We start from the raw sequence: 20,140 nt of genomic DNA, 5'->3' as shown, positions 1-20,140 counted from the left end.
AGGAAGGGCATAGTTGTGGAGACCTCTGCAGCAGGAAACTTTCCTTAAACCAGCCTCTTGTTCTGAGCACGTCCCTGTCTCCCCTATCTAAGGTATGGTGCGTTGTAGGCTCTCCCTGGTGTGCAGAACAGCCGATCCACCTTCAGACTTAATCTCCCCTGCTCCCCCACACACCCATGGGCAAGAGCTACCTTATTCTGAAGCTCCCTTCCCAGACTCCGCCTCCTGTTCTCCAAACCCCGAAACCAGGCACTGAATAGCCAGTCCCCCTAGCCTAGGCCCCCTCTGACAGGAACAAGTCTGCACGCGCACCCATGCCTGCCTGCCACGTGGCCTTCCCTTGTTCCAGGCCCCCAAAGCCCATGCTGTGGCTCCCAGGTGACAGGCACAAGTGCCCGAGTGAGCATCCCTGAGCTTGCAGCTCCCTAGAGGCACGTGGCCTGCTGGGCTTCCCTCCGTCCTGTCTCCACCCCCCTCACAGGTTCTTCCTTTCTCTGCCTTTCTGTAGACACCCGTTTATTTCTAATTTTGCCGGGCTTGGGTTTGGGTCTCCTCCTGAGAGGTGGAACCGCAGTCCCACAGTTCAGCTTCATCTTGGAGGCCCCAGGGGGATTTTCCATCTCTGGATGGCTTTCAGTTCTGTTGTGAATTGGTCTGATTGCCCAAGAAAGGGAGTTTAAAAAGCAAGAGAAAGATTTGTTCAAAGAGGTGCTCTAGCCCTGATCTCTGAGCTCTTGTCCAAATTCTTCCCTTACTGCTGGTGCTAGGGTGACACAGAGCCCTCTGTCCCTCTGTCCCTGCGATTTCCACAAATGAAAACAAAAGGAGTGAACAGGGCTAAAGCTCTCCCTGTCTACTGGACTAACGCTCTTGCTGTCTACTAGGCCCTGGAGCTGAGGAAAGGAGGAGGAAGTTGCTCCCCTTCTGGGTGCTGGGTGAAAGTGAAAGAGCGGGAGGGGGCCTCCAGTGAGTCAGGCAGCCGGGCTGGCAGGCAGGCAGGCCAGGCCGGGAGGGAGCCGGGCTGGAGCCGCGGAAACGTGCAGAGCAGCGATAGCACCGAGTGCCAGGGAGGGGAACTGGGGCTAGGCGTGGGCGGGGCTTCTTGTGGGCCGGACTTATGACGCCTGGTCTGTTCTTTGCTGGTTTTCTGGGAATTGCTCCACCTGCCATCATAGTCTCTGTTGTATCGTGTCTGAGCTGAGCCTACCAGGATCTGCAGATTCATCCTTGCCCACCTCTAGCCTTCCTACCTTAGCGACCCAGGGCCAGAGTCTTGGCGAAGAGGTGGGCTGTATCCCTCCTACTCTGACCAACTTCCCAGACGAAAACAAACCCAACTCCAACTAAACAAATAAACAAAATGTTACCTGAAGAAAGAACAGAAACTTAGTGGCAAAGCTAAGCAGCTGCGCCTGTTGTAAAATACAGGCCTGGGTTCTATTCTGTGGCAATGCCAATAGAACTCATTTTAAACATCACCTTAGAGGGGGATGGGGAATCTGGCTGACTTGCATATGGGCTTAGCACCAATAAAGCCCCTGTCTCAGCAACGTCATCCTCAAAACACGGTAGAGCAAGGAACTGAACACTTTACATCACCGGCAGTCTTGAGGGCCTAAGGTCTAGAACTCTGCACCCTTCATGTTTGAGTTACTCAGCTCTAGCCAGCCACTCTAACAGCCACTGGGAAGGAGGTGGCAGCCCACAACAGCTGCTGACCAGCTACTAGACTAAATTGGGCCCTCATCCAGCCCGGGTTGCAAAACAGGTTCTGTGCTAGTTTGAGAAAGACTCTGGCAGCCAGAGCTCCACCCAGCAACTCTTCCCAGGGGTGGGGCCTCACCCATGGGCTTCAGCATAAAAGGCTGCAAGCCTAACTCTCTAGGCCCTGTGGGCTTTGCAAGAGCCTGGTGTGACCGAGGACGGGTGGCCATGCTGGGAATAGTCCCTGTCCCCTAACTTGCTCTGTCTTCAAATGGAGGGGGCAGTGGCCTTGGGAAATTCTGTTGTGTAGACAGCCTCGTTGGGAGGACGGGCCCAGGCTGCACAGTGCCGGAGCCTGGTTTAATAGGACAAGGTTCTTAGTGTAGCCTTTGTTTTCTCCTTTCCCAGTTTAACTTGGGGCTTAGGCAACACTTGACCCCTCGGCTTGTGTCTCTTTACAGGGTACACGTTACACAATCAAATGCAGCAGTCTCGAGTCTAGCCAGGAGGTGGTGGGACTGGAAGAGGGAGGAGACCTCATCCTGCTGCCTTGTTGGATTCCTGGCCCCCATGTACGGGGCTCCTCCGTGACTTGAGGCAGGGGGACATTGGTGCTCATATCTCGGGGTCATGTGACTGACACTGTCCCTGCTTTTCCTCTGCAGGCTCCAGGACCTGGTGCAGCATCATGACTGGGGAAGTGTAGCTGAGCTCAAGACTCTCCCTAGAAGAGGAAGGACCAGTGGACGTTTCTCGGCTCTTGCCTGAGGGCTCCTGAGTTTTCCTCTGCCCCTCTTCTGCCTTCCCTGGCTACTGGACTGGGGCCAGGCTTCCAGCAGGACCTTCTCCCAAGGGATGGGCATCTGCTGAAGGACGTCTCATTGTCAGGCTTAGCTGGCCACACCATGAACCTCCAGGCCCAGTCCAAGGCTCAGAATAAGCGCAAGCGTTGTCCTTATGGGGACCAGGAGCCAGCTGCTAAGGAACAGCCACCACCACTGCAGGCTCCACCACAGTCCCTCAGAGCTAAAGAGGAACAGTACGGTCCCCACGAAGGTCCCGCGGGGGTCGCCTCCACCACCCAGCCTGTGGAGCTATCTCCTCCCAACAACCTGGCTCTGCTGAACAGTGTGGTATATGGATCTGAACGGACCACAGCAGCCATGCTGTCCCAGCAGGCCCAGGTCAGCTCAGTAAAGTGGCCCAACTCCGTGATGACTCCAGGGCGGGGCCTGGAGTGTGGGGGAGGTGCAGGCATCAGCGACAGTGGCTGGCAGCAACAACCTGGCCAGCCCCCACCCCACTCCACGTGGAATCACCTGCCCCTCTACAGTGGACCCAAAGGGGGCCCTCATCCAGGTGTGGGGGTCTCTCCCTACTATAACCACGCCGAGGCACTGAAGGGGAACAAACCTGGGGGTCCACAGCTGGATCACTATGGAAACGCAGTGCAGCCCATGGTGCCACAGAAGATGCAGCTGGAGGTGGGGAGGCCCCAAGCGCCCTTGAACTCTTATCATTCAGCCAAGAAACCCCCAAACCAGACACTGCCCTTGCAACCCTTCCAGCTGGCATTTGGCCACCAGGTGAACCGCCAGGTCTTCCGGCAGGGCCCTCAGCCCTCTAACCCCACCACCTCCTTCCCGCCCCAGAAGCAGCAGCAGCAGCAGCAGCAGCAGCAGCCGCCGGCAGCCCTGCCCCACATGCAGCTATTTGAGAACTACTACCCCATGCATCAGCCGCCTTCACAGCAGCACCAGGACTTTACCCTGGCACCGGGCGGGCCCCTGGGACAGACTCACCTGCCTCACCGCGGCATGGCCCCCTACCCGTTCCCCCACAACCCAGAACTGCGCAAGGCCCTCCTGCAGGACCCTGCTTCACAGCCCGTGCTACCTCAGCCCCAGATGGCCTTCCCGCGCCGCTCCCGCCGTCTCTCCAAGGAGGGGATTCTGCCTTCCAACTCCCTCGATGGAGCTGGCACCCAACCTGGACAGGAGCCCACGAGCAATCTGTTCCTCCATCACTGGTCTTTGCAGCAGCCGCCGCCAGGCGCCCTGGGGCAGCCCCATTCCGAAGCCCTGGGATTCCCGTTAGAACTCCGGGAGTCGCAGCTGCTGGTGGATGGGGACAGACTGGCACCCAATGGCCGAGAGCGGGAGGCTCCCGCCGTGGGTAATGAGGAGGTCTCGAGGGCAGGGGGCCTCGGGGACTGTGGGCAGATGATGCGAAGCGGGGTGATCCAGAGCACAAGGCGGAGACGCAGGGCGTCCCAGGAAGCTAATTTGCTGACCCTGGCCCAGAAGGCGGTGGAGCTGGCCTCTCTGCAGGTGAGAAAGGGCGGCATCTGTTGGGGGTGGGGGGTGTTTATAGGGTAGGTCTCTTTCAATTATTAAAGGAAAGGAAAGCTCTTTATTCAGAATTCCCCTGCACGAGGCACCCATATCTGCAGGGACGCCGAGGTTTCCAGGCGCGGACGGTTGGAGGGTAGGAAAGTCCTTGATGACTTCTCCCTGTGGAACTTGAGGACTGGGAGTAAGTAGCAGGGGGTGCTGAGATGCAAGAGAGTGCACTGGTGATTGCACACGATGCAATCAATGCACATCAAAATACAGAACTGTAGTCTGGAGTAGGAAGTCACATTGCAATAAAGTTCATCTTTTAAAGTCAGAAAGGAAGGAAAAACCAGTCAGACTTTGAGCGCTTGTGTTAACCTTGGATTTTTTTTTGTTTTATTTTGTACTTGCTCGAAAGTGACTTCTCCTCAAACCTAATTGCAAGGGTATGGATGTCACCTGTCCCAGGCTCCTGTAAAGAGGCTGAGCCACTTAGGAGAGACATTGTCCAACCCCCACCCCCACCCCCATTTGATCAGCATTCACTCTCTGCTTCTTGAGAAGCTGCAGCCTCTGTTGCCTTAGGTCCAGGTTGACACACAGGAGGCTACGGAATTTTGAGTCTTCACTGCGGTCAGATAGCTGAGGGAATAGCTGCAAAGCCCTCCCTTCCTTCATTTTGCTACGGCGAGATGCTTGGTTATGTGCCACACCCCGTAGGCTAGATGAGACATCTGCAGGCCACCTGTGGACCGATGACCTCCTGGAAGCCGATGCTTCAGGCCAGGGTGGCACAACCAGGCAGAGGGAGGCTGAGGAGGATATCTGAAGTGTACAGGAAGAGGGATGGACGGTCCAGAAAAGGCCAGGCTGGCCGTCAAGGAGCAACCAGTAGGTGGCCGAGTTGCTGGGTTGAATGGTCATGGGATTCCTGGGTCAGGAAACAGGGGCTCATCTTCTGAACCTCACTGCCATCCCCCCAATCTCCCTCTTACCCAGGATGCCAATGGCTCTGAGGAGAAGCGGAAAAGCGTGCTGGCCTCAACTGCCAAGTGTGGTGTGGAGTTTTCTGAGCCCGCCTCAGCTGCCAAGAGAGCTCGGGAGGAGAGTGGGATGGTGCCCCTCATCATCCCCGTGTCTGTTCCTGTGAGGACCGTGGGCCCCACCGAGGTGGCCCAAGTTGGAGGTTCTGATGAGGATGGGAAGGGTCTTGAGCAGTTCCCCACTGACCACAAGCCGTCGGTCATCGTAACCCGCAGGAGGTCTACCCGAGTGCCCGGGACAGATACTGCAGCTCAGGTATGAAAGACTGTCCCCCACCTCTTCCAGTGCTGGGATGCTTCTAATCCCAGACTCCAAGGGAAACCGTAGAGTTCTTCAAGTAACCCAGGGAGATACCATTTTCCTTTTTTTTCTTTTGTTTTCCTGAGACAAGGTCTCTATATAGTCTTGGCTGTCCTGGAACTTAACTATGTAGACCACGCTGGCCACAGAGATCCACCTGCCTCTACCTTCTGAGTGCTGGGATTAAAGATGTGTGTCACCATGCCTGGCCCAGTAAAATTTTAAAAAGAGTTTTATATTTTGTGACTCTTTACCACACGCACGTGGTGACCTTGGGATCCTGAGCAGATCATCTGGAGCCGTAGTTATGGGGAGTATGAGCCACAGTGGGGGTGCTGGGAATGGACTCCCAGTCTTCTGAAAGACCAGCCAACACTTTTAACCACCGAGCATGGTAATCTTTACAATTATCAGGGAGATACGATTTTTATTTCCCAAATCAGACTTGCACTAAAGCACACAGAGGGTGTGAGGTAGTTTGAAGTGGTGGTCATTAGGGAGAGCCTAGGATGTGGATCTGTTTCGTTGCCAGTCAGGAGGCGTTAATGGCTCCTAGGGAAGGTCCTGCGCTAGCTTCTGCAATATAGAAGTGTTTGCTTGTGTGTTCAGTTCTGAGCCATCACCTTGAACACTATGACTGCAGTACTAGTGTTTCCGTACTCTGTCACTGCTTTTGGGTGTTGTGATGTTTTAGGGGTGTGCATGTCTGACCCAGGATGAGACTTGCTGAGAGAAGTTTCTTTTCATCTTTAGTATCTTGGTGTTCTGTGGGCAGCGCGTCTTTCTGTCGCTTCACTACATCTCTGTGTCCTTCCGGGGTAATTTCAAGCAGTATGTAATTTCGGTTTGCTGATTTTTCCTTTAATAACCTTGTCGTCTAATAAGAACATCAGTACAATTTATAGGTTCTTTTTAAACTAATAAAAATTGTATGCATGGTCTACAATGTTCTTTTTATATACATGTATGTATATATGTATATGTATGTATGCATGTATATATACATGTATGTATGTGTGTATGTATATGTGCACCTATGTATGTATGTATGTAGTAGAACTTCTAAACCAAGGTCATTAGCATCGTCATTATCTCACATCCTTATTTTTTGTTATGAGAACATTTAAGATCTGGTCTCTTAGCAATCTTGTAAGAGAAAGAAATTAATGCAGAGTAATGAAAGCCATTGTGCTGTACAATAGGTAACTGAATTTGTATCTCCAGTTTTTACTGAACTTTGGTTCCTCACTCCCGCCCCAGCCCTCAGGAGCAGTCCCTCTGCTGTCTGCCTGGGAGTCCTACCTTTTTGGCCTCCATGGATAGAATCTCTGCTTCAAGTAATTACCGCTATACCTGGGTCGAGCTCTGTCTCCCGCTGTTAGTGTTCTACTGATATCTTGTCTTTGTTACACACTGCCCAGTGTGTGTGTGTGTGTGCGCGCGCGTGCATGTGTGTGCGCGTGCATGTGTGTGCGCGCATGCACAATGTATCAGTTATATACTTCTCTGTCAGTTTCTCCCTGGTTACTTTACCTGGATTTCTGCATGGTTTCCTCAGTTCCCTGAGGGATATCACATGTCTAGCACCCTCATGTGGTATACAGTGACTGCTTGTGGCAGAGTTTAATTCCCTGGCTGAGGAGACCCCTACAGACTTAAACAGTATATAGCGTTGATTTGCTGAAATATAATGTAAGGACTTTGACCGCTTCCTGGACAGAACAAAGCTCCTAGAGGGTTTAACTCCGTTTCCTGCCAACCCCTAGCTTGAAGAATTATTAGCAGGTGTTTTAATTTTGGGGTACTGGTCATCAAGAGGACATATATGTAGCTGTTGTTCTTTGATTTACCCCGTTACCCATTTACATGTGCCATTTCATGTTTCTCGTATGTCCAGCTCTCGGGTGTCTGTCTTGGACAGTTTGTACGTTACTTGAAGAACTTGCTTAGGGTTTTCCTTTGCTGCGAGTCTGCTAATGATGTGATTTTTATTTCTGGAGTGTTTTCTTTGATGTCCTTTATAAAGGATAACTTTGCTGAGTGGCATAGTCTTAGGTCTGGCTCCATACTTTAAAGATCCCACCCCATTGTCTTGTTTATTCTGTGTTTCTAGACAAAGTTTGTATTGTAGCCCTAGCTGTCCCAGAACTCCATAGTCTAGGCTGGCCTCAAATGCACAGAGATCCGCCTGCCTCTGCCTCCCAAGTGCTGGATTAAAGGTGTGAGCCACCATCACCAGGCTCTGGTTTTGTTGTTGTTTAATATTTATTTATTTAATGTATACGAGGACACTGTAGCTGTCTTCAGACACACCAGAAGAGGGCATCAGATCCCATTACAGATGGTTGTGAGCCACCATGTGGTTGCTGGGAATTGAACTCAGGACCTCTGGAAGAGCAGTCGGTGCTCTTAACCGCTGAGCCATCTCCAGCCCCAGCACTGTTGTTTTAATATATATTTTGATCTTGTTACTCTCAAGATTTGAGGTGGTTTGGTTGTTTTTGCCTTAGAATTTTGATAGTTTTGCTGTTTATCTTGCTTAGCGTATACAGTGCTTCTGAAGTCTTTGAGCTTTTTTTCTCTCGACTTTCCTTCTGGATCTCCAGTTACATGCCTGTCGGCCCTTTACCATATAACCATTCCATTTGTGTGTCCTGTTTTCTGTCTGAATTTTAACTCTATTTCATTTCACTAATTCTCTCTTTACTCGTGTCTACTGTTAAACCCATTTGTCCAGTTCTGACTTTGGGTATTTCACATTGTTGTTTGTCTTTTGTTTTGTTTTAAGATGAGATCCCTGGTTGGCCTTGAACTCACATAGATCGGTCTGTTTCTGCCTCACATCTGCTAGGATTAAAGGTGTGTACCACCATGCCTAGCTAGTTATTAAACTTAAAAAGTTTGGGGCTGGAGAGGTTACTCAGTGGTTAAGAGCACTTGTTGCATCTCCCAGAGGACACAAGTTTAATTCCTAACACCCACAGTGTGGCTCACAACCATCTGTAAGTCCAGTTTCAGAGGCTCCGATGCCCTCTTCTGACCTCTGTGGGCCCTGTGTGTATGTGTGCAGACATGCATGCGTGCAGGCAAAACACTCACACACATAAAGTAAACAAATCAAAACATTCTAAATGCAAACGCCTTTTCACATTTATTATTTGATTGACATGTGTGGGGCTTATGTGCCAGGGTGTTGCTGTGAAGGTCAAAGGACCACTTACAGTTCCTTCTGCCCTGTAAGACTCGTAGCTTGAACTCGGGTTATCAGGCCATGTCACTGACCCGGCTTCACTGCCAGGTTTACTGTCAGAGCTTCAAGATTTTTGATGAAACTCTCAACCTTCTGACCTTTAATTTTATTGTGTAGAATAAATTTAGTTCTTAAGGTTTATATCGTAACTCCCATTTTTTTTTCTTGTTACCTGTTTCTTCTTTTTGTCTTTTTTTTTTTTTTTTTTTTGTCTATTTTGGGCAGCCTGGAATTTGTTGCCTCACAGGCAGAGATCCACCTGCCTCTGCTTCCTGCATGCTGGGATCACAAGTGCGCGCTCGCACACCTGGCGTTTCCTACCTTTCAGATCACATCCTGCTTCCTTGTATGCCAGTCGGGTTGTTTTTAAAATAAATTTCAAGTATATTAGTCCATACCCTGTGGCTGGTGCTTATTTAAAAGGAAGTTTATCCAGTTTATGGTTTTAGTGTGGAAAGTCCAAGATTAAACGGCTTTGTGCTTTCAGGCCCTCTTGGTCCCTGCACAATATTGCAGATGGCTTGACAGAGACAGACACACAGACAGATATGAGGCATAAGGAATCAAGGACAAGTTCTGTCCTTTTTAACAGCTTGCTTACTCGATAGCTCACTCAGTTCTTGAGCAGCAACAATGTCTGCCAAAGGCTGTACCCCGGACTTGAGTACCGTGCTCCAGTCCCACTTCCTAAAGTTCCCCCATTTGCCCTGTGCTGGGGACCAGGCCTCTGCTCTGTGAACCCTTGGAGGATAAACCACACCCAATCATAGCATCATGCTGTGTACGAAGGATGTCTGAATGTGAGCTGGGCATGGTGGTGCACGCCTTTAATCCCCGAGCTTGGAAGGCAGAGGCGGTTGAATCTCGGAGTTCAGGCCATCCAGGTCTCATAGTTTTAGACCAACCTGGACTTTATATAGAGGGCACCAGTCTCGGGGGAAATGATGCCTTTGACTTTACAATAACTTTCTCTGTCCCCACCCCTCTACTTTTTTTGTTTTTGTCTTCAAAACCAAACAAAAACATCCACTTTATTTTTTGGGAGTGTATGGGTGTGAGTGTGTGTGCATGCTGTGGTGTGTATGTGGAGGTCGGAGGTCAGTTTGTGTGAGTCCTGTGTGAGTCCGTTCTCTCCTCTTGCTGTGTGGTTCCAGGGATTGAGTTCAAATTGTCAGCCTCGGCAACAAGTACCTTTACTCACTGAGCCCTCAGCCTGCCTTTACAAAAGTGTGTGTGTGTGTGTGTGTGTGTGTGTGTGTGTGTGTGTGTGTGTGCGCTCGTGCGTGCCGTCTTGCATATTCATGTGCTGTCATGCGTGCGGAGGTCAAAGGGCACCCTCTGTGTTTGTGCCTCACCATTTGCAGCTGTGTCATCAGGCTGGTTGGCTCTCCGGCTTCCCGGGGCTTCTCTGCCTCCACTTTTCATCTTGCCACAGGAGTGCTGGGATTAAAGGCAGAGGTGCATGTTTGGATCTTATGTGGGTGCTGGGGATCCAAACTCGGGTCCTCACACTGACAGAGCAAGTACTTCACTCGCGTCTCTCCAGCCACAACTTCTTTAGCAGATCAAGGTTGACCAGCTCCCCACACAGCTCCTAATATGGCTGCTCTTTTGTTTGTTTGATTTTTGAGACGGTTTCTCTGCGTAGTTTTGACTGTTCTGGAACTAGGTCTGTAGATCAGGCTGGCCTTGAACTCACAGAGATCTGCCTGCCTGTCTCAAGTGCTGGAATGGAAGACATGTGCCACCACCACATGGCGGCGGCGGCTGCTGCTGCTGCTGCTGCTGCTGCTGCTGCTTCCTCTTCTTAGCTTGCTTGCTTGCTTGTGTGTTTGTTTATGTGAATGGGTGTTTTGCCTGCATGTATGTCTGTGTACCACAGATGGGCCTGGTGCCCATAGAGGCTGGAAGAGGGCATCACTTCCCTTGGGACTGGAGCGAGTTACTTGTGAGTCACCATGTGGGTGCTAGGAATTGAACCTGGATCCTCTGGAAGAGCAGCCAGTTCTCGTAACTTCTGAGTCACCTCTTCCAGACCCCTGTTATTTTTGTTCATTTGTTTGGTTTTTTGTTTTTTTCTATTCAAGACACTACATATCTTGAAAACGGATGAAAAACTCCGGCACTTGTGTTAGTGATACGCACATGCATAGAGATGTGGGTGCTTATGTGTGTGTGCCTGTGATGGCTAGAGGATGGTGTTAGCTGTCTTTCTCACTTACATGTCCCTTTCTGAACCTGAAGCTTGATACTTCAGCCAGACTGGCTGGCCAGCAGACCCCAAGGATCCTCCAGTCTCCACCTCCCAAACCTGGGGATAACAGATGTTTGCCACCACATCTGGCTTTTTTATGTGGGTTCTGAGGAACCAAACTCACATCCTTGTATTTGTATGTCAAGCACTCTCCCCACCAAGCCATGCTTACTTTTTCTATGAAATCCTGACTCTCTTTTACTTAAATCAGAAACAGAGGACATGATTTAAGTGTTCCTGTGAGGATGAGCCTGTTAGCCACCCGCAGTGATCCTGAGCCACGGTTTTTATTCTGGTCATTCTTGAAGCAGGATCCGCTAGCCCTCAGCCCCTCCCAGTTGCTTCTCCAAGTAACAGCATTCACCTGTAGTGTAAGGCCGCTGAGATGCTGGGTTTGCCCGTTTGGTCCCACGTCCACCTCAGGTCTTGTGTCCTTAATTCTTTGTCAGGCTGTTTGGTCTGGTATCTTCGGGAATGATTTTTTTTCTGTTCAGTTCAGGTTTCCTGTTTATTCTGTTGAAGAGCCGGCCTGCGTGCTTGCTCTCTCTCTATAATAGGAAAGAGACAGGGCCTTCAAGATCTTTGTGAGGTGATTCAAGTTTATTGGCTTTCTGAGGTCTTCTTTGTGGGGGAAACTGTGTTAGAGGCTGGAAGTTGAGGCCCAGTAGCTTGTCTTGACAGAGGGTAGGAAGGAGCCAGAGCAGCTACATAGTCAGTGTCTCCATTTCATATCTGAGGAAACAGGTCCAGGAAAGTCAAGAGGCTGCATTAGTCTGCTTTTCCTCCTTCTAACAAAACACCCGAGGCAGACAACATAATGATGAGGGTTAGTTTGGCTCGTTCTATCGGTACAAAGTACAGGGGCCTTTTCTGGTGACAGTCATCCTGCAGGCAGAGTTCCAAGATAATCGTAGAAATTCACAGGGAAAAAATATAGGAAACTTCTTTTTGTCTGTCTGTCTCTCTCTCTCTCTTGTCTGTATTCTTCTGAGGCCACACAGGATTCAACTATGGTGGCCCCACTTTGATGACCTTATGTAAACTTAATCAGTTACTTCCCTGTCTCTAAATATCATCTAGACTACAGTTTCCACCTTCTTAATACTGTTGACATCAGGCTTTGAGGATTAAACCCCACATGAGTGTGTGCTTGAGGTGCAAACAATATTCAACCGTAGCCCTGGGGTCTTAGTAGCTTAATGACTGGGCACTTGCCTAACCTGTGCAGGTCTCAGGTTCTGTTCCCATCATCAAACCTCAAACCGCAAACCTTAGCACCCACCTGAGGTCATATGACCAGCTAATGGCAGAACTGACCCTAGATTGCATCTTTTGAGTCTTTGCCTTTGAGGGGTCTGGCTGTCCTAAAGGGCTCCAAGATTACTGAGAGATACTACAGGAGAGTTAGCCCCAAACTATCTGCTTTCTGGGGTCTTGTTCTGTAGTGTGGGGGCGGGGCAGGGTGTTATATTTTGTTATTTGTTTGTTTAGTATGTTTCTCTGTATTGTAAACATTTCCAATCATTCATGAAAAGGTCTAGTGAGCCAGTGCTTAGTCATCCCCGGTTCTCATAATTGTATCAGAACACAGCCATCTTACTTGTCTGTACTCTCATGACACTGAGATATTCTGAGTCGCATTGCACACATTGTAACATTTCATCCATAAATGTTTGGCTTGCATCAGAATACATGCATATGGTCTATTTGCCTGTCTGCCTGCCCTGCAATTAATTAATTCTTTCCTTCCTTCCTTGTCTCCCTCCCCCCTCCTCCTTCCTTTTTAAAATAGTCTCCATAGCATTATCACAACTTGACCACGGGACAGTTTAAATCTCTGACCGTAAAGAGTTGGAACTGGCTTCGTTTGGGATTATCCAGCACAGGGGGGAGGCCATTAGCTCCAGATGTATTTTCCTGTTGCTGTGATAAACACCAAGACCAAAAGCAACCTGTGGGGGAAGGAGTTTGTTTATTTCGTCCTCTAGTTTATAGTTGGACATGAGGGAAGTCAGGGCAGGAGCTCAGGCAGGAGCTGATGCCGAGGCCGTGGAGGAGGGCTGCTCACTGGCTTGTTCCTCATGGCTCCCTCAGCCTGTCTTCTTATAGAACCCAGGACCGCCTGGCCAGGGGTGGGAGTGCCCACAGAGGGCTGGGCCTCTCCCATCAATTAGAAGTTAAAAAGATGCCCCCACAGACTGGTCATGAGGCCAAGCTAATGGAGGCAGTTTGTCTTAGCTGGGTTTGGTTTAAGTCAAGTTGACTCTGCTGCAGGGACACCCCTGTGCAGTCATACTGTTCCCCTAAAGGCGGAGGAATGAACGGTCTTGGTTCATCCTAATTTGTAGAAGGGACATGAGAACACACAGGAAGGTCATGCCAGGGTCTCGGAAGGCGAGCCCCCTTGGCTGGAATGTGTTGAAGGAGGGAGAGCCTTCGGTGCCCTCTGTTCAGTTTGGGTGACTTCTGATTACCAGGTGCCCAGAGATGCTGTAGGCCTCCCCTTGGAGAGTGTTAGCACAGACTAAGAAAGGCTCTTTCTTGATGGCCCTGCTTTCTGTTCATTATAGACGCTCATAAGTGGAGCTAGGAAGGCCAACCTTTGACAACCTGGGTGGGCTAGCCTCTGACATCAGCAGACCTAATACTATCTCACGGCACACAATTCAGGCTTCTGTTCCATACAGGATCTGGACTAAGGTAATGACAGGAATACTGTGCACCCACAGAGCATGGATTTCCATACATTCGCCCCTGTGGCTCTCCAGGAGACTGAGCCGCCCGCGCTCTGTTGCCCTCTCTAGGCCAAGGAGCTCAATGTCAAGGCCGAGGGAGAGCCTGTGGTGTGGAGACTTTGCTGGGTGGTGCAGTGCTTGCCTCGAATGCACAGGCGGAGGATTCGATCTCCATCGTCCACAAAAACAAATGTGCTTATTCATTTCCTCAGACTGGCTGATTTAATCAGCAGAGCTACCAGACCTGGTACGAATTTCCTATTCTAGTCCCACATTAAAGTGAAGGAGCAGGGGCTGGAGAGATGGCTCTGCGGTTAAGAGCACTGATTGCTCCCCCAGAGGTCCTGAGTTCGAATCCCACCAGCCACATGGTGGCTCACATCCATCTGTAATGGGATCCGATGCCCTCTTCTGGTCGTCTGAAGACAGCTACAGTGTACTTATACACATAAAGTAAATCTTTTTTAAAAAGTGAGCATGGAGGTTGGAAGGGCGCTCAGCAGTTGAGAGTGCCCGCTGCTCTTCCACAGACATGTGCACACATAAGTAAAAACGAATTCAGCCTTTTAAAAGAGAGGCGAAGATGTGCGTCGGAAGCCTCATTTTAAACAGCCAGCCAAGGCGATCGAGCTTGGCTCTGCAGTTGAGCACCTGGGCCCTGACTGACCGAACTCTCCTTCCTACTGCATACTTAGCAGTATGATTGGGCGCTGTGCCATGACCTGGAACCCAAACCCAAGTTTGTAACTAAGAGCACTGTCTAGGTTTTGACAGGACTGATTCCTTCCTTTTTTTTTTTTTAAGAAAAGTAAAAGTAGAGCAGATGGCTTCCTCAACCCAAACCACTTACTCTGGCCTCGATGGTTTGCTAGCCTGTGAACCAGTAAGCTGAGCTTTGGGGCTTTCTCATCTTCCAAGACCACAGGGTCCCGGGGGCACAAGAGGCTGAGCCTCTTTGTTCTGTTTCCTTCTCCAGGCCGAAGACCTGAACGCCAAGTTGGAGGGAGAACCTTCTATGCGGAAACCAAAGCAGCGGCCACGGCCGGAGCCTCTCATCATCCCCACCAAGGCGGGCACTTTCATTGCCCCTCCTGTCTACTCCAACATCACCCCCTACCAGAGCCACCTGCGTTCTCCTGTGCGCCTTGCTGACCACCCCTCTGAGAGGAGCTTCGAGCTGCCCCCTTACACACCACCCCCCATTCTCAGCCCCGTTCGGGAAGGCTCTGGCCTCTACTTCAATGCCATCCTGTCAACCAGCAACGTCCCGGCCCCTCCTCCTATCACGCCAAAGAGTGCCCATAGGACCCTGCTCCGCTCTAGTGAGTGACCCTGGTGGTTGTGGCAGTGGGGATCATAGAAACAGTTCTGTCTGTGGGTTAAAGGGGGCTGGAGGCTGGAGGAAGAACTCGGCTCTCTCCCCTGAAGGGGTGGGGTGATGCGTGGTCAGCCCTCCTGTGTGGAGTCTGATCCCCGCTCCCTGTCCACTCTTCACGGTCACATCCACAAGTCCAACTGCTCAGACCTCAGTTCCTTCAGTATTCAGCAAGGATCAGGATTCGATTAGTCATGCTTGGCTGATGATGGAATTGCCGATATTCAGCTGATCCACAAACAGCAGTTCCCTACCATTCGATCTAATAGCTACCCCCTCAGACTGTGGTGGGAGTCACGGAAATTAGCATTGTTCATAGTAGGTGGCTGACCTGGTCTCCTGGGCATGCTGAGACATTCTGGTTAAGAACGGGCCCCGGTGTTGTGAGGCTTAAAAATGTCCATTTTACGAAGGGGTTCTCATTTGGAAAGTGGGATCACCTGATCCCTTCCTTATAGGGGAAGGCAAAGGTGCAGGCTTCTCCCAGTTAACCTCTGACCCCAGATATCATCACCCATGGTGTAGTTCTCTGGTGCCTCCTAGTGTCTGTGGGTGGAAATTGCCCTATGTTGGCAAGCAGTAGGTTTTACAAGCGCTTACCTGGGAAGTTTCCCTCCCTGCCTCAGTTTGTGCTAGAAATCAAGGACCGGAGCCAACAAAGACGTCAGAGTGCCCAATAAGTGTTTACTGAACATTGGGTGTAAAACCTCGAACTGGATCCTGTGCAGGCTTCAAGAATTGTACCGGCACCGTTATCTAGTCTAAAGAAAGTGCAGGGAAACTGGGGAGACAGAAAAGCAGAGGCTCCTAGCAGTGTGAGACCAGCACACGGTGAATGGTGAACGTGGCTGCCACCAAGTTTCTAACCTGCGGAAGCCTGCAGAGATAAGGAAAGAATTTGGGAGAGGGTGGAGTCAGGCTGAACTCCTGCAGAGAGGGAGGGGCAGGCACTTCAGGCGTGGAGTGGGGCTGAGCAGGGATCGAGGGCCACAAGGTAGGGGTGAGAGCCTGGGCTGTAGCGGGTGGAGGGGTACAGACCACAGGCCATGGGAACTTCCTGAAACAGCTGAGGGATTCAGACTTGGTCTCATGCTGCAGGGGACAGCAACAGAGGTTGTGTGTGGTTTTTGTTTTTGTTTTTTGTTTTTTTTGATTAAGGGAGTGTTTTCATCCCATCAGGCGTTAAGATTAAGTTGGAGAAAAGTGAGGCAAAAAAAAAAAAATCCAGAGAGACTACAAAGGATAATTATGAAGAGACTGTTACCATCTTCCTGGTGTGCTTCCTTTCAGGCTCTTTGATAGAATAAAACAAAAGTAAAACAGAGTTTTCTGCTGAAGTGTGTGGAGAGGGAGCTCCTGGAAGCTGGGGCTGGGCTTTGATGGTCGTGCTAACAGTGATAGCTGATAGTTATGCAGTGCTGGTCTCTTATTTAATTCAAAAGTCTCATTAGCCCCAGGAGACAGAAAGAAATAACCCCCTTTGCAGATGTGAAAACTGAGGTACTCACAAGTTTAATCCAGGGCCGGAGTTGCACAGTCTTCGAGTTGCAGAGCAAGGACAGAGGGTGTCTGAGTTCCAAGTGTACTCAGTGAGTCACCACTGTGACTCTTGTATGCAGGACAGCCGTATATGAGAGAAATGTTTTCCTGAAGGAAGGAAGGAAGGGGCCATTTACCAGTGTGCTCTTTGCCCATAGATAGTTCTGAAGTCACCCCGCCCGTCCTCTCTGTGATGGGGGAGGCCACCCCTGTGAGCATCGAACCGTAAGTGCAGCCCTGCCCCAGGCCCATGGTGTGCATGTGGGTGCCCAGGTGGGCCTAATGCATTGCAGATTGGCTTTGGAGCAAAGGGAGGGTTCTGTGGGGGCCGTCATAGGGCCAGTCGGTCTCTCTGGACTTCTGTAGTCTGTCCTGGGCTCTCTTGTTTGTGCCAGCTTTTGTGTGGAAGTTGCAGAGAGGAGAGGGAAGGACCAAGTTGGCTTGGGTTTGTCAGGAGGGAGAGCTGGGTGGGAGGGCCCAAGAGTCTCTCCTTATCTGTCGAATGTGGAGCCTTGTCTTTCTGGTCTTGCCCCCAGCCAGGCTGTCTGTCTCCCAGAAGCCACATTCCCGACACCCAGCTATGGCTTTACTGCATTCCGCATGTGCCAGCTGCACCGTTTTCTTCCCATCCTAGGGAGAAAGTCAGGTTCTTAGTCCCCACAAAGTGAAGCCTCACTCCCTGCCCTTCCGCCCCTGCAGACGAATCAACGTCGGCACCCGGTTCCAAGCAGAAATCCCCACAATGAGAGACAGATCCCTGGCAGCCGCAGACCCCCATAAGGCTGACTTGGTGTGGCAGCCTTGGGAACATCTTGAGAGCAGCTGGGAGAAGCAGAGGCAAGGTAAGGAGAGATCTCCGGGGAGCAGGGCACGGCAGGCTGGTGGGCAGATGGACCCAGGCCTGAACATGATTTCCTGTTCCCCCAATGCTTCTGCTGAGTTCAGTGGATGACCTGCTGACGGCCGCCTGTTCAAGTATTTTCCCTGGTGCCGGCACCAACCAGGAACTGGCCCTACACTATCTGCATGAGTCCCGGGGGGACATCCTGGTAAGAAAGCCTCGTTAAATTAGGGGGTGGGGGGATCCTTTAAGAAAGCAGGTAGATTTTTCCCTACCTGCTGCTAGAATCAGGCTTGGTGGTATAAAATTATATTAATTTATAGTGTGCATGTGTTTCTTTTTTTTCCTCCTAACTCCTCCCCACCCCCCAATCATGACTGTCTACCTTGCCTTGGCCTCCTCGGTACGGGAATGACTTGGCATGGTGATTTGTGGCACCTATGAGGGCTCTGAGCAAGGAAGAGGCTACTGGAGCTTGGCCTAAGGGAACTCTAGTCTTCAAACCCTGGCTGGGTGTGCAAGGTCCTACTGTTGAATCTAGTCCTTGATTCTAGACCAGTAGATTCCCCCACTCTCAGGCAGGACTGTCACCGAGGGCATTCTCTGCCCAGACGACTCACTTTGATGGCCGTGGTTCCCTTAAAGTGTTCCTGCAATGGTCTCATGACTTGAATCCTCAGAGGTCCACTTCTGAGTTTTGCCTTTCTCTCCCACATGCCCTGTCTCTCAGCAGTTAGGTTAGGCGAGAGTAAGTGCCTACTCTACCCAGACAGTGGCCTGGGCCACTCAACCTTCACTGTGGCTCTTCCCAGCTTCCTGACTGCCCTTTCTTTCCCTCCAGGAGGCGCTGAATAAGCTGCTACTGAAGAAGCCCCTGCGGCCCCACAATCACCCACTGGCTACCTATCACTACACAGGTGGGCCTGACCTCGGGGTCATGTGACCCAGAGCCTCTCAGCTCTCCAGCATCCGTGGGGCCCTGCTCAGTGCTAAGACAGTGCTGAATGGGATTGGGACGGGGAGTTAGCCAACAGTCAGAGCAAGGAAACTAATGGCAGAGCTGAATTGCTCTCTCGGGGCTACCCAGGCCCTTGAGGGGAAGCCTGAAGTGGGTAGGCAATCGAGGCAAAAAAAAAAAAAAAAAAAAAAAAGGCCTAGTCGCAGGTACAAAGGTCAAACATAGGAAGTGCAATCCAAACCAATTTGATGTCAGGTACCTGGAACTTAGCCTTACAGTGCTCGTTTTTTCTGGATGCTGTACTGATTGTGAGAGTGGCATTGACGCAGTCATGTGACCCCAGTAGCCACTATCGCCAAGCCTCCCTTTTGTCTGTACCAGAGCCCCAAAACATTGTTCCCCCATTACAGCATTTAGTCTTTCTCATGCCCGGAAGGACAGGTTCTGATGTTCATTCACACCTGACAAGTGAGGAGAGTGGATGAGGCTTCGAGAAGCCAGTAGTACGGAACGGAAGCGGATGTGGATGGCCTCACGTTTTACCCTGTTGGGTGCCTCACGTTCCTGCCCGATTCACAACCTGGCACCCTCTTTGCTCTCCAGGCTCTGACGAGTGGAAGATGGCTGAGAGGAAGCTGTTCAACAAGGGCATTGCCATCTATAAGAAAGATTTCTTCCTGGTGCAGAAACTGGTGAGCAAAAACAAGAGGATCCTGTGGTCACTCAGCAAGTGTCCAGATGGCAGGGTGCTTGCCCAGTGTGCCTGAGATTGGGCCCCATCGCTGTGGTTAGATCACTGCTATTAAAGTAGCTTCAGAGATAGCTCGATGAACCGCATCTGCACAAAGGATCTTCCCCTGCCTTCCGAGCTCTCAGGACCTTAGGCCTAGAGATGGCTGAACCTGGTGGGGAAACAGGGGAGGCAAGAGAAAACAGTCCTTATATGGAGTGTATTGCCCAAACCAAACCCAATGGTCAAATAGATCTTTGAAACAGACGAGCTGGATGCCCTCATTGGAGAGGACCATGGAGATGGGCTGTGCTTCTAGTATCACACATCACCTCACATACTCAGCACACATGGGAAAATGGAAATTAGGAAAGTGGGGGGACTAGGATGTGCAGCCCTTTGGTGGCAGTTAGAAGCCAGGAAAGGGCCTCCTGCTTCCTCTTTGGGCTTTCCCTACATCCTCTCGGACATGATGACTGTGACATTTCTCTTCCTTACTTGGCACTGTTCCCTGGAGAGGAGTGGATTTGTCCTCCTGATTGGTGAAGGGGGTTTGCACTGCTGTATTGGGGCTGGCTTTGGATGAGGAAGATGCCCGGATACTTTAGTTTGAAATTCCCAAATGTCTAGAAAATGGAGAAGAGTAAGTCCATTAATTAATGCCTTGCCGAGGTTTACCAGTTTTACCATGTCTTGTTTTCTTCTCTTTCCCTGTGTGCATCTAAACACAGACCCAGAGACACACAGAGCTATCTCTCCCCCGCCCCCTCAGTTTCACCAAATCATTTAATGTAAGCTACAGCTGAGCCTGGATGTATAGGCCTGTAATCGTAGCTATTTGGGAATATGATGTAGGAGGATTACAAGTTCAAAGCCAGCCTGGACTACTAAAGTAAGTTCAAGGCCAGCCTAGATAATCAGGGGTAGGATTAGAAGTACTATTTAATGGTAGAGCATTCGCCTAGCCATGTGCTAGGCCACACACTCAATGCTAACACAGGGGCAGGAGGATTATTTTCAAATAAAACTTCCCTAAGCATTGGCAAGCAATTTGAAGGCACATTGAGAGGCCTG

The 20,140-nt window shown here is 50.6% G+C and overlaps 1 protein-coding gene and 1 long non-coding RNA gene across 13 annotated transcripts in view; one reads left to right on the top strand and one right to left on the bottom strand.

Moving 5' to 3' along the window:
* Window positions 1-20,140, top strand: part of Mideas (mitotic deacetylase associated SANT domain protein) — a 69,662-nt gene that overhangs the window by 42,309 nt on the left and 7,213 nt on the right. For 5 of the 7 annotated variants that reach the window (XM_087553316.1, XM_087553312.1, XM_087553317.1 and 2 more), the window contains exons 2-9: window positions 2,370-4,034; window positions 5,040-5,339; window positions 14,600-14,945; window positions 16,696-16,762; window positions 17,237-17,379; window positions 17,483-17,586; window positions 18,220-18,295; window positions 18,940-19,028. In XM_087553316.1, the coding sequence (XP_087409442.1) occupies window positions 2,610-4,034; window positions 5,040-5,339; window positions 14,600-14,945; window positions 16,696-16,762; window positions 17,237-17,379; window positions 17,483-17,586; window positions 18,220-18,295; window positions 18,940-19,028 (2,550 nt within the window). In that variant the 5' untranslated portion in view covers window positions 2,370-2,609. Of the gene's footprint in view, window positions 1-1,890; window positions 2,277-2,369; window positions 4,035-5,039; window positions 5,340-14,599; window positions 14,946-16,695; window positions 16,763-17,236; window positions 17,380-17,482; window positions 17,587-18,219; window positions 18,296-18,939; window positions 19,029-20,140 lie in introns of those variants that run through there. The other 2 variants (XM_087553315.1, XM_087553313.1) reach the window with 2 other exon arrangements.
* LOC120103573 (uncharacterized) lies at window positions 8,516-19,692 on the bottom strand. Of its 6 annotated transcripts, XR_015623208.1 has the most exons (5): window positions 19,565-19,692; window positions 18,798-19,238; window positions 16,762-17,167; window positions 16,507-16,645; window positions 8,516-11,620 (listed from the first exon to the last, which is right to left on the bottom strand). It is a non-coding gene; the product is annotated as an uncharacterized LOC120103573 (long non-coding RNA). The 6 variants fall into 6 exon arrangements; XR_015623204.1 differs by lacking the exon at window positions 16,762-17,167 and having other exon boundaries at window positions 8,845-11,620; XR_015623207.1 differs by lacking the exon at window positions 16,762-17,167 and having other exon boundaries at window positions 8,854-11,620; window positions 18,596-19,238.

The sequence above is a fragment of the Rattus norvegicus genome, chromosome 6 (assembly GCF_021556685.1).
Source record: "Rattus norvegicus strain SHRSP/BbbUtx chromosome 6, alternate assembly SHRSP_T2T, whole genome shotgun sequence".
Lineage (NCBI taxonomy): Eukaryota > Metazoa > Chordata > Mammalia > Rodentia > Muridae > Rattus > Rattus norvegicus.
This window is presented reverse-complemented; position numbering and strand designations above follow the sequence as displayed.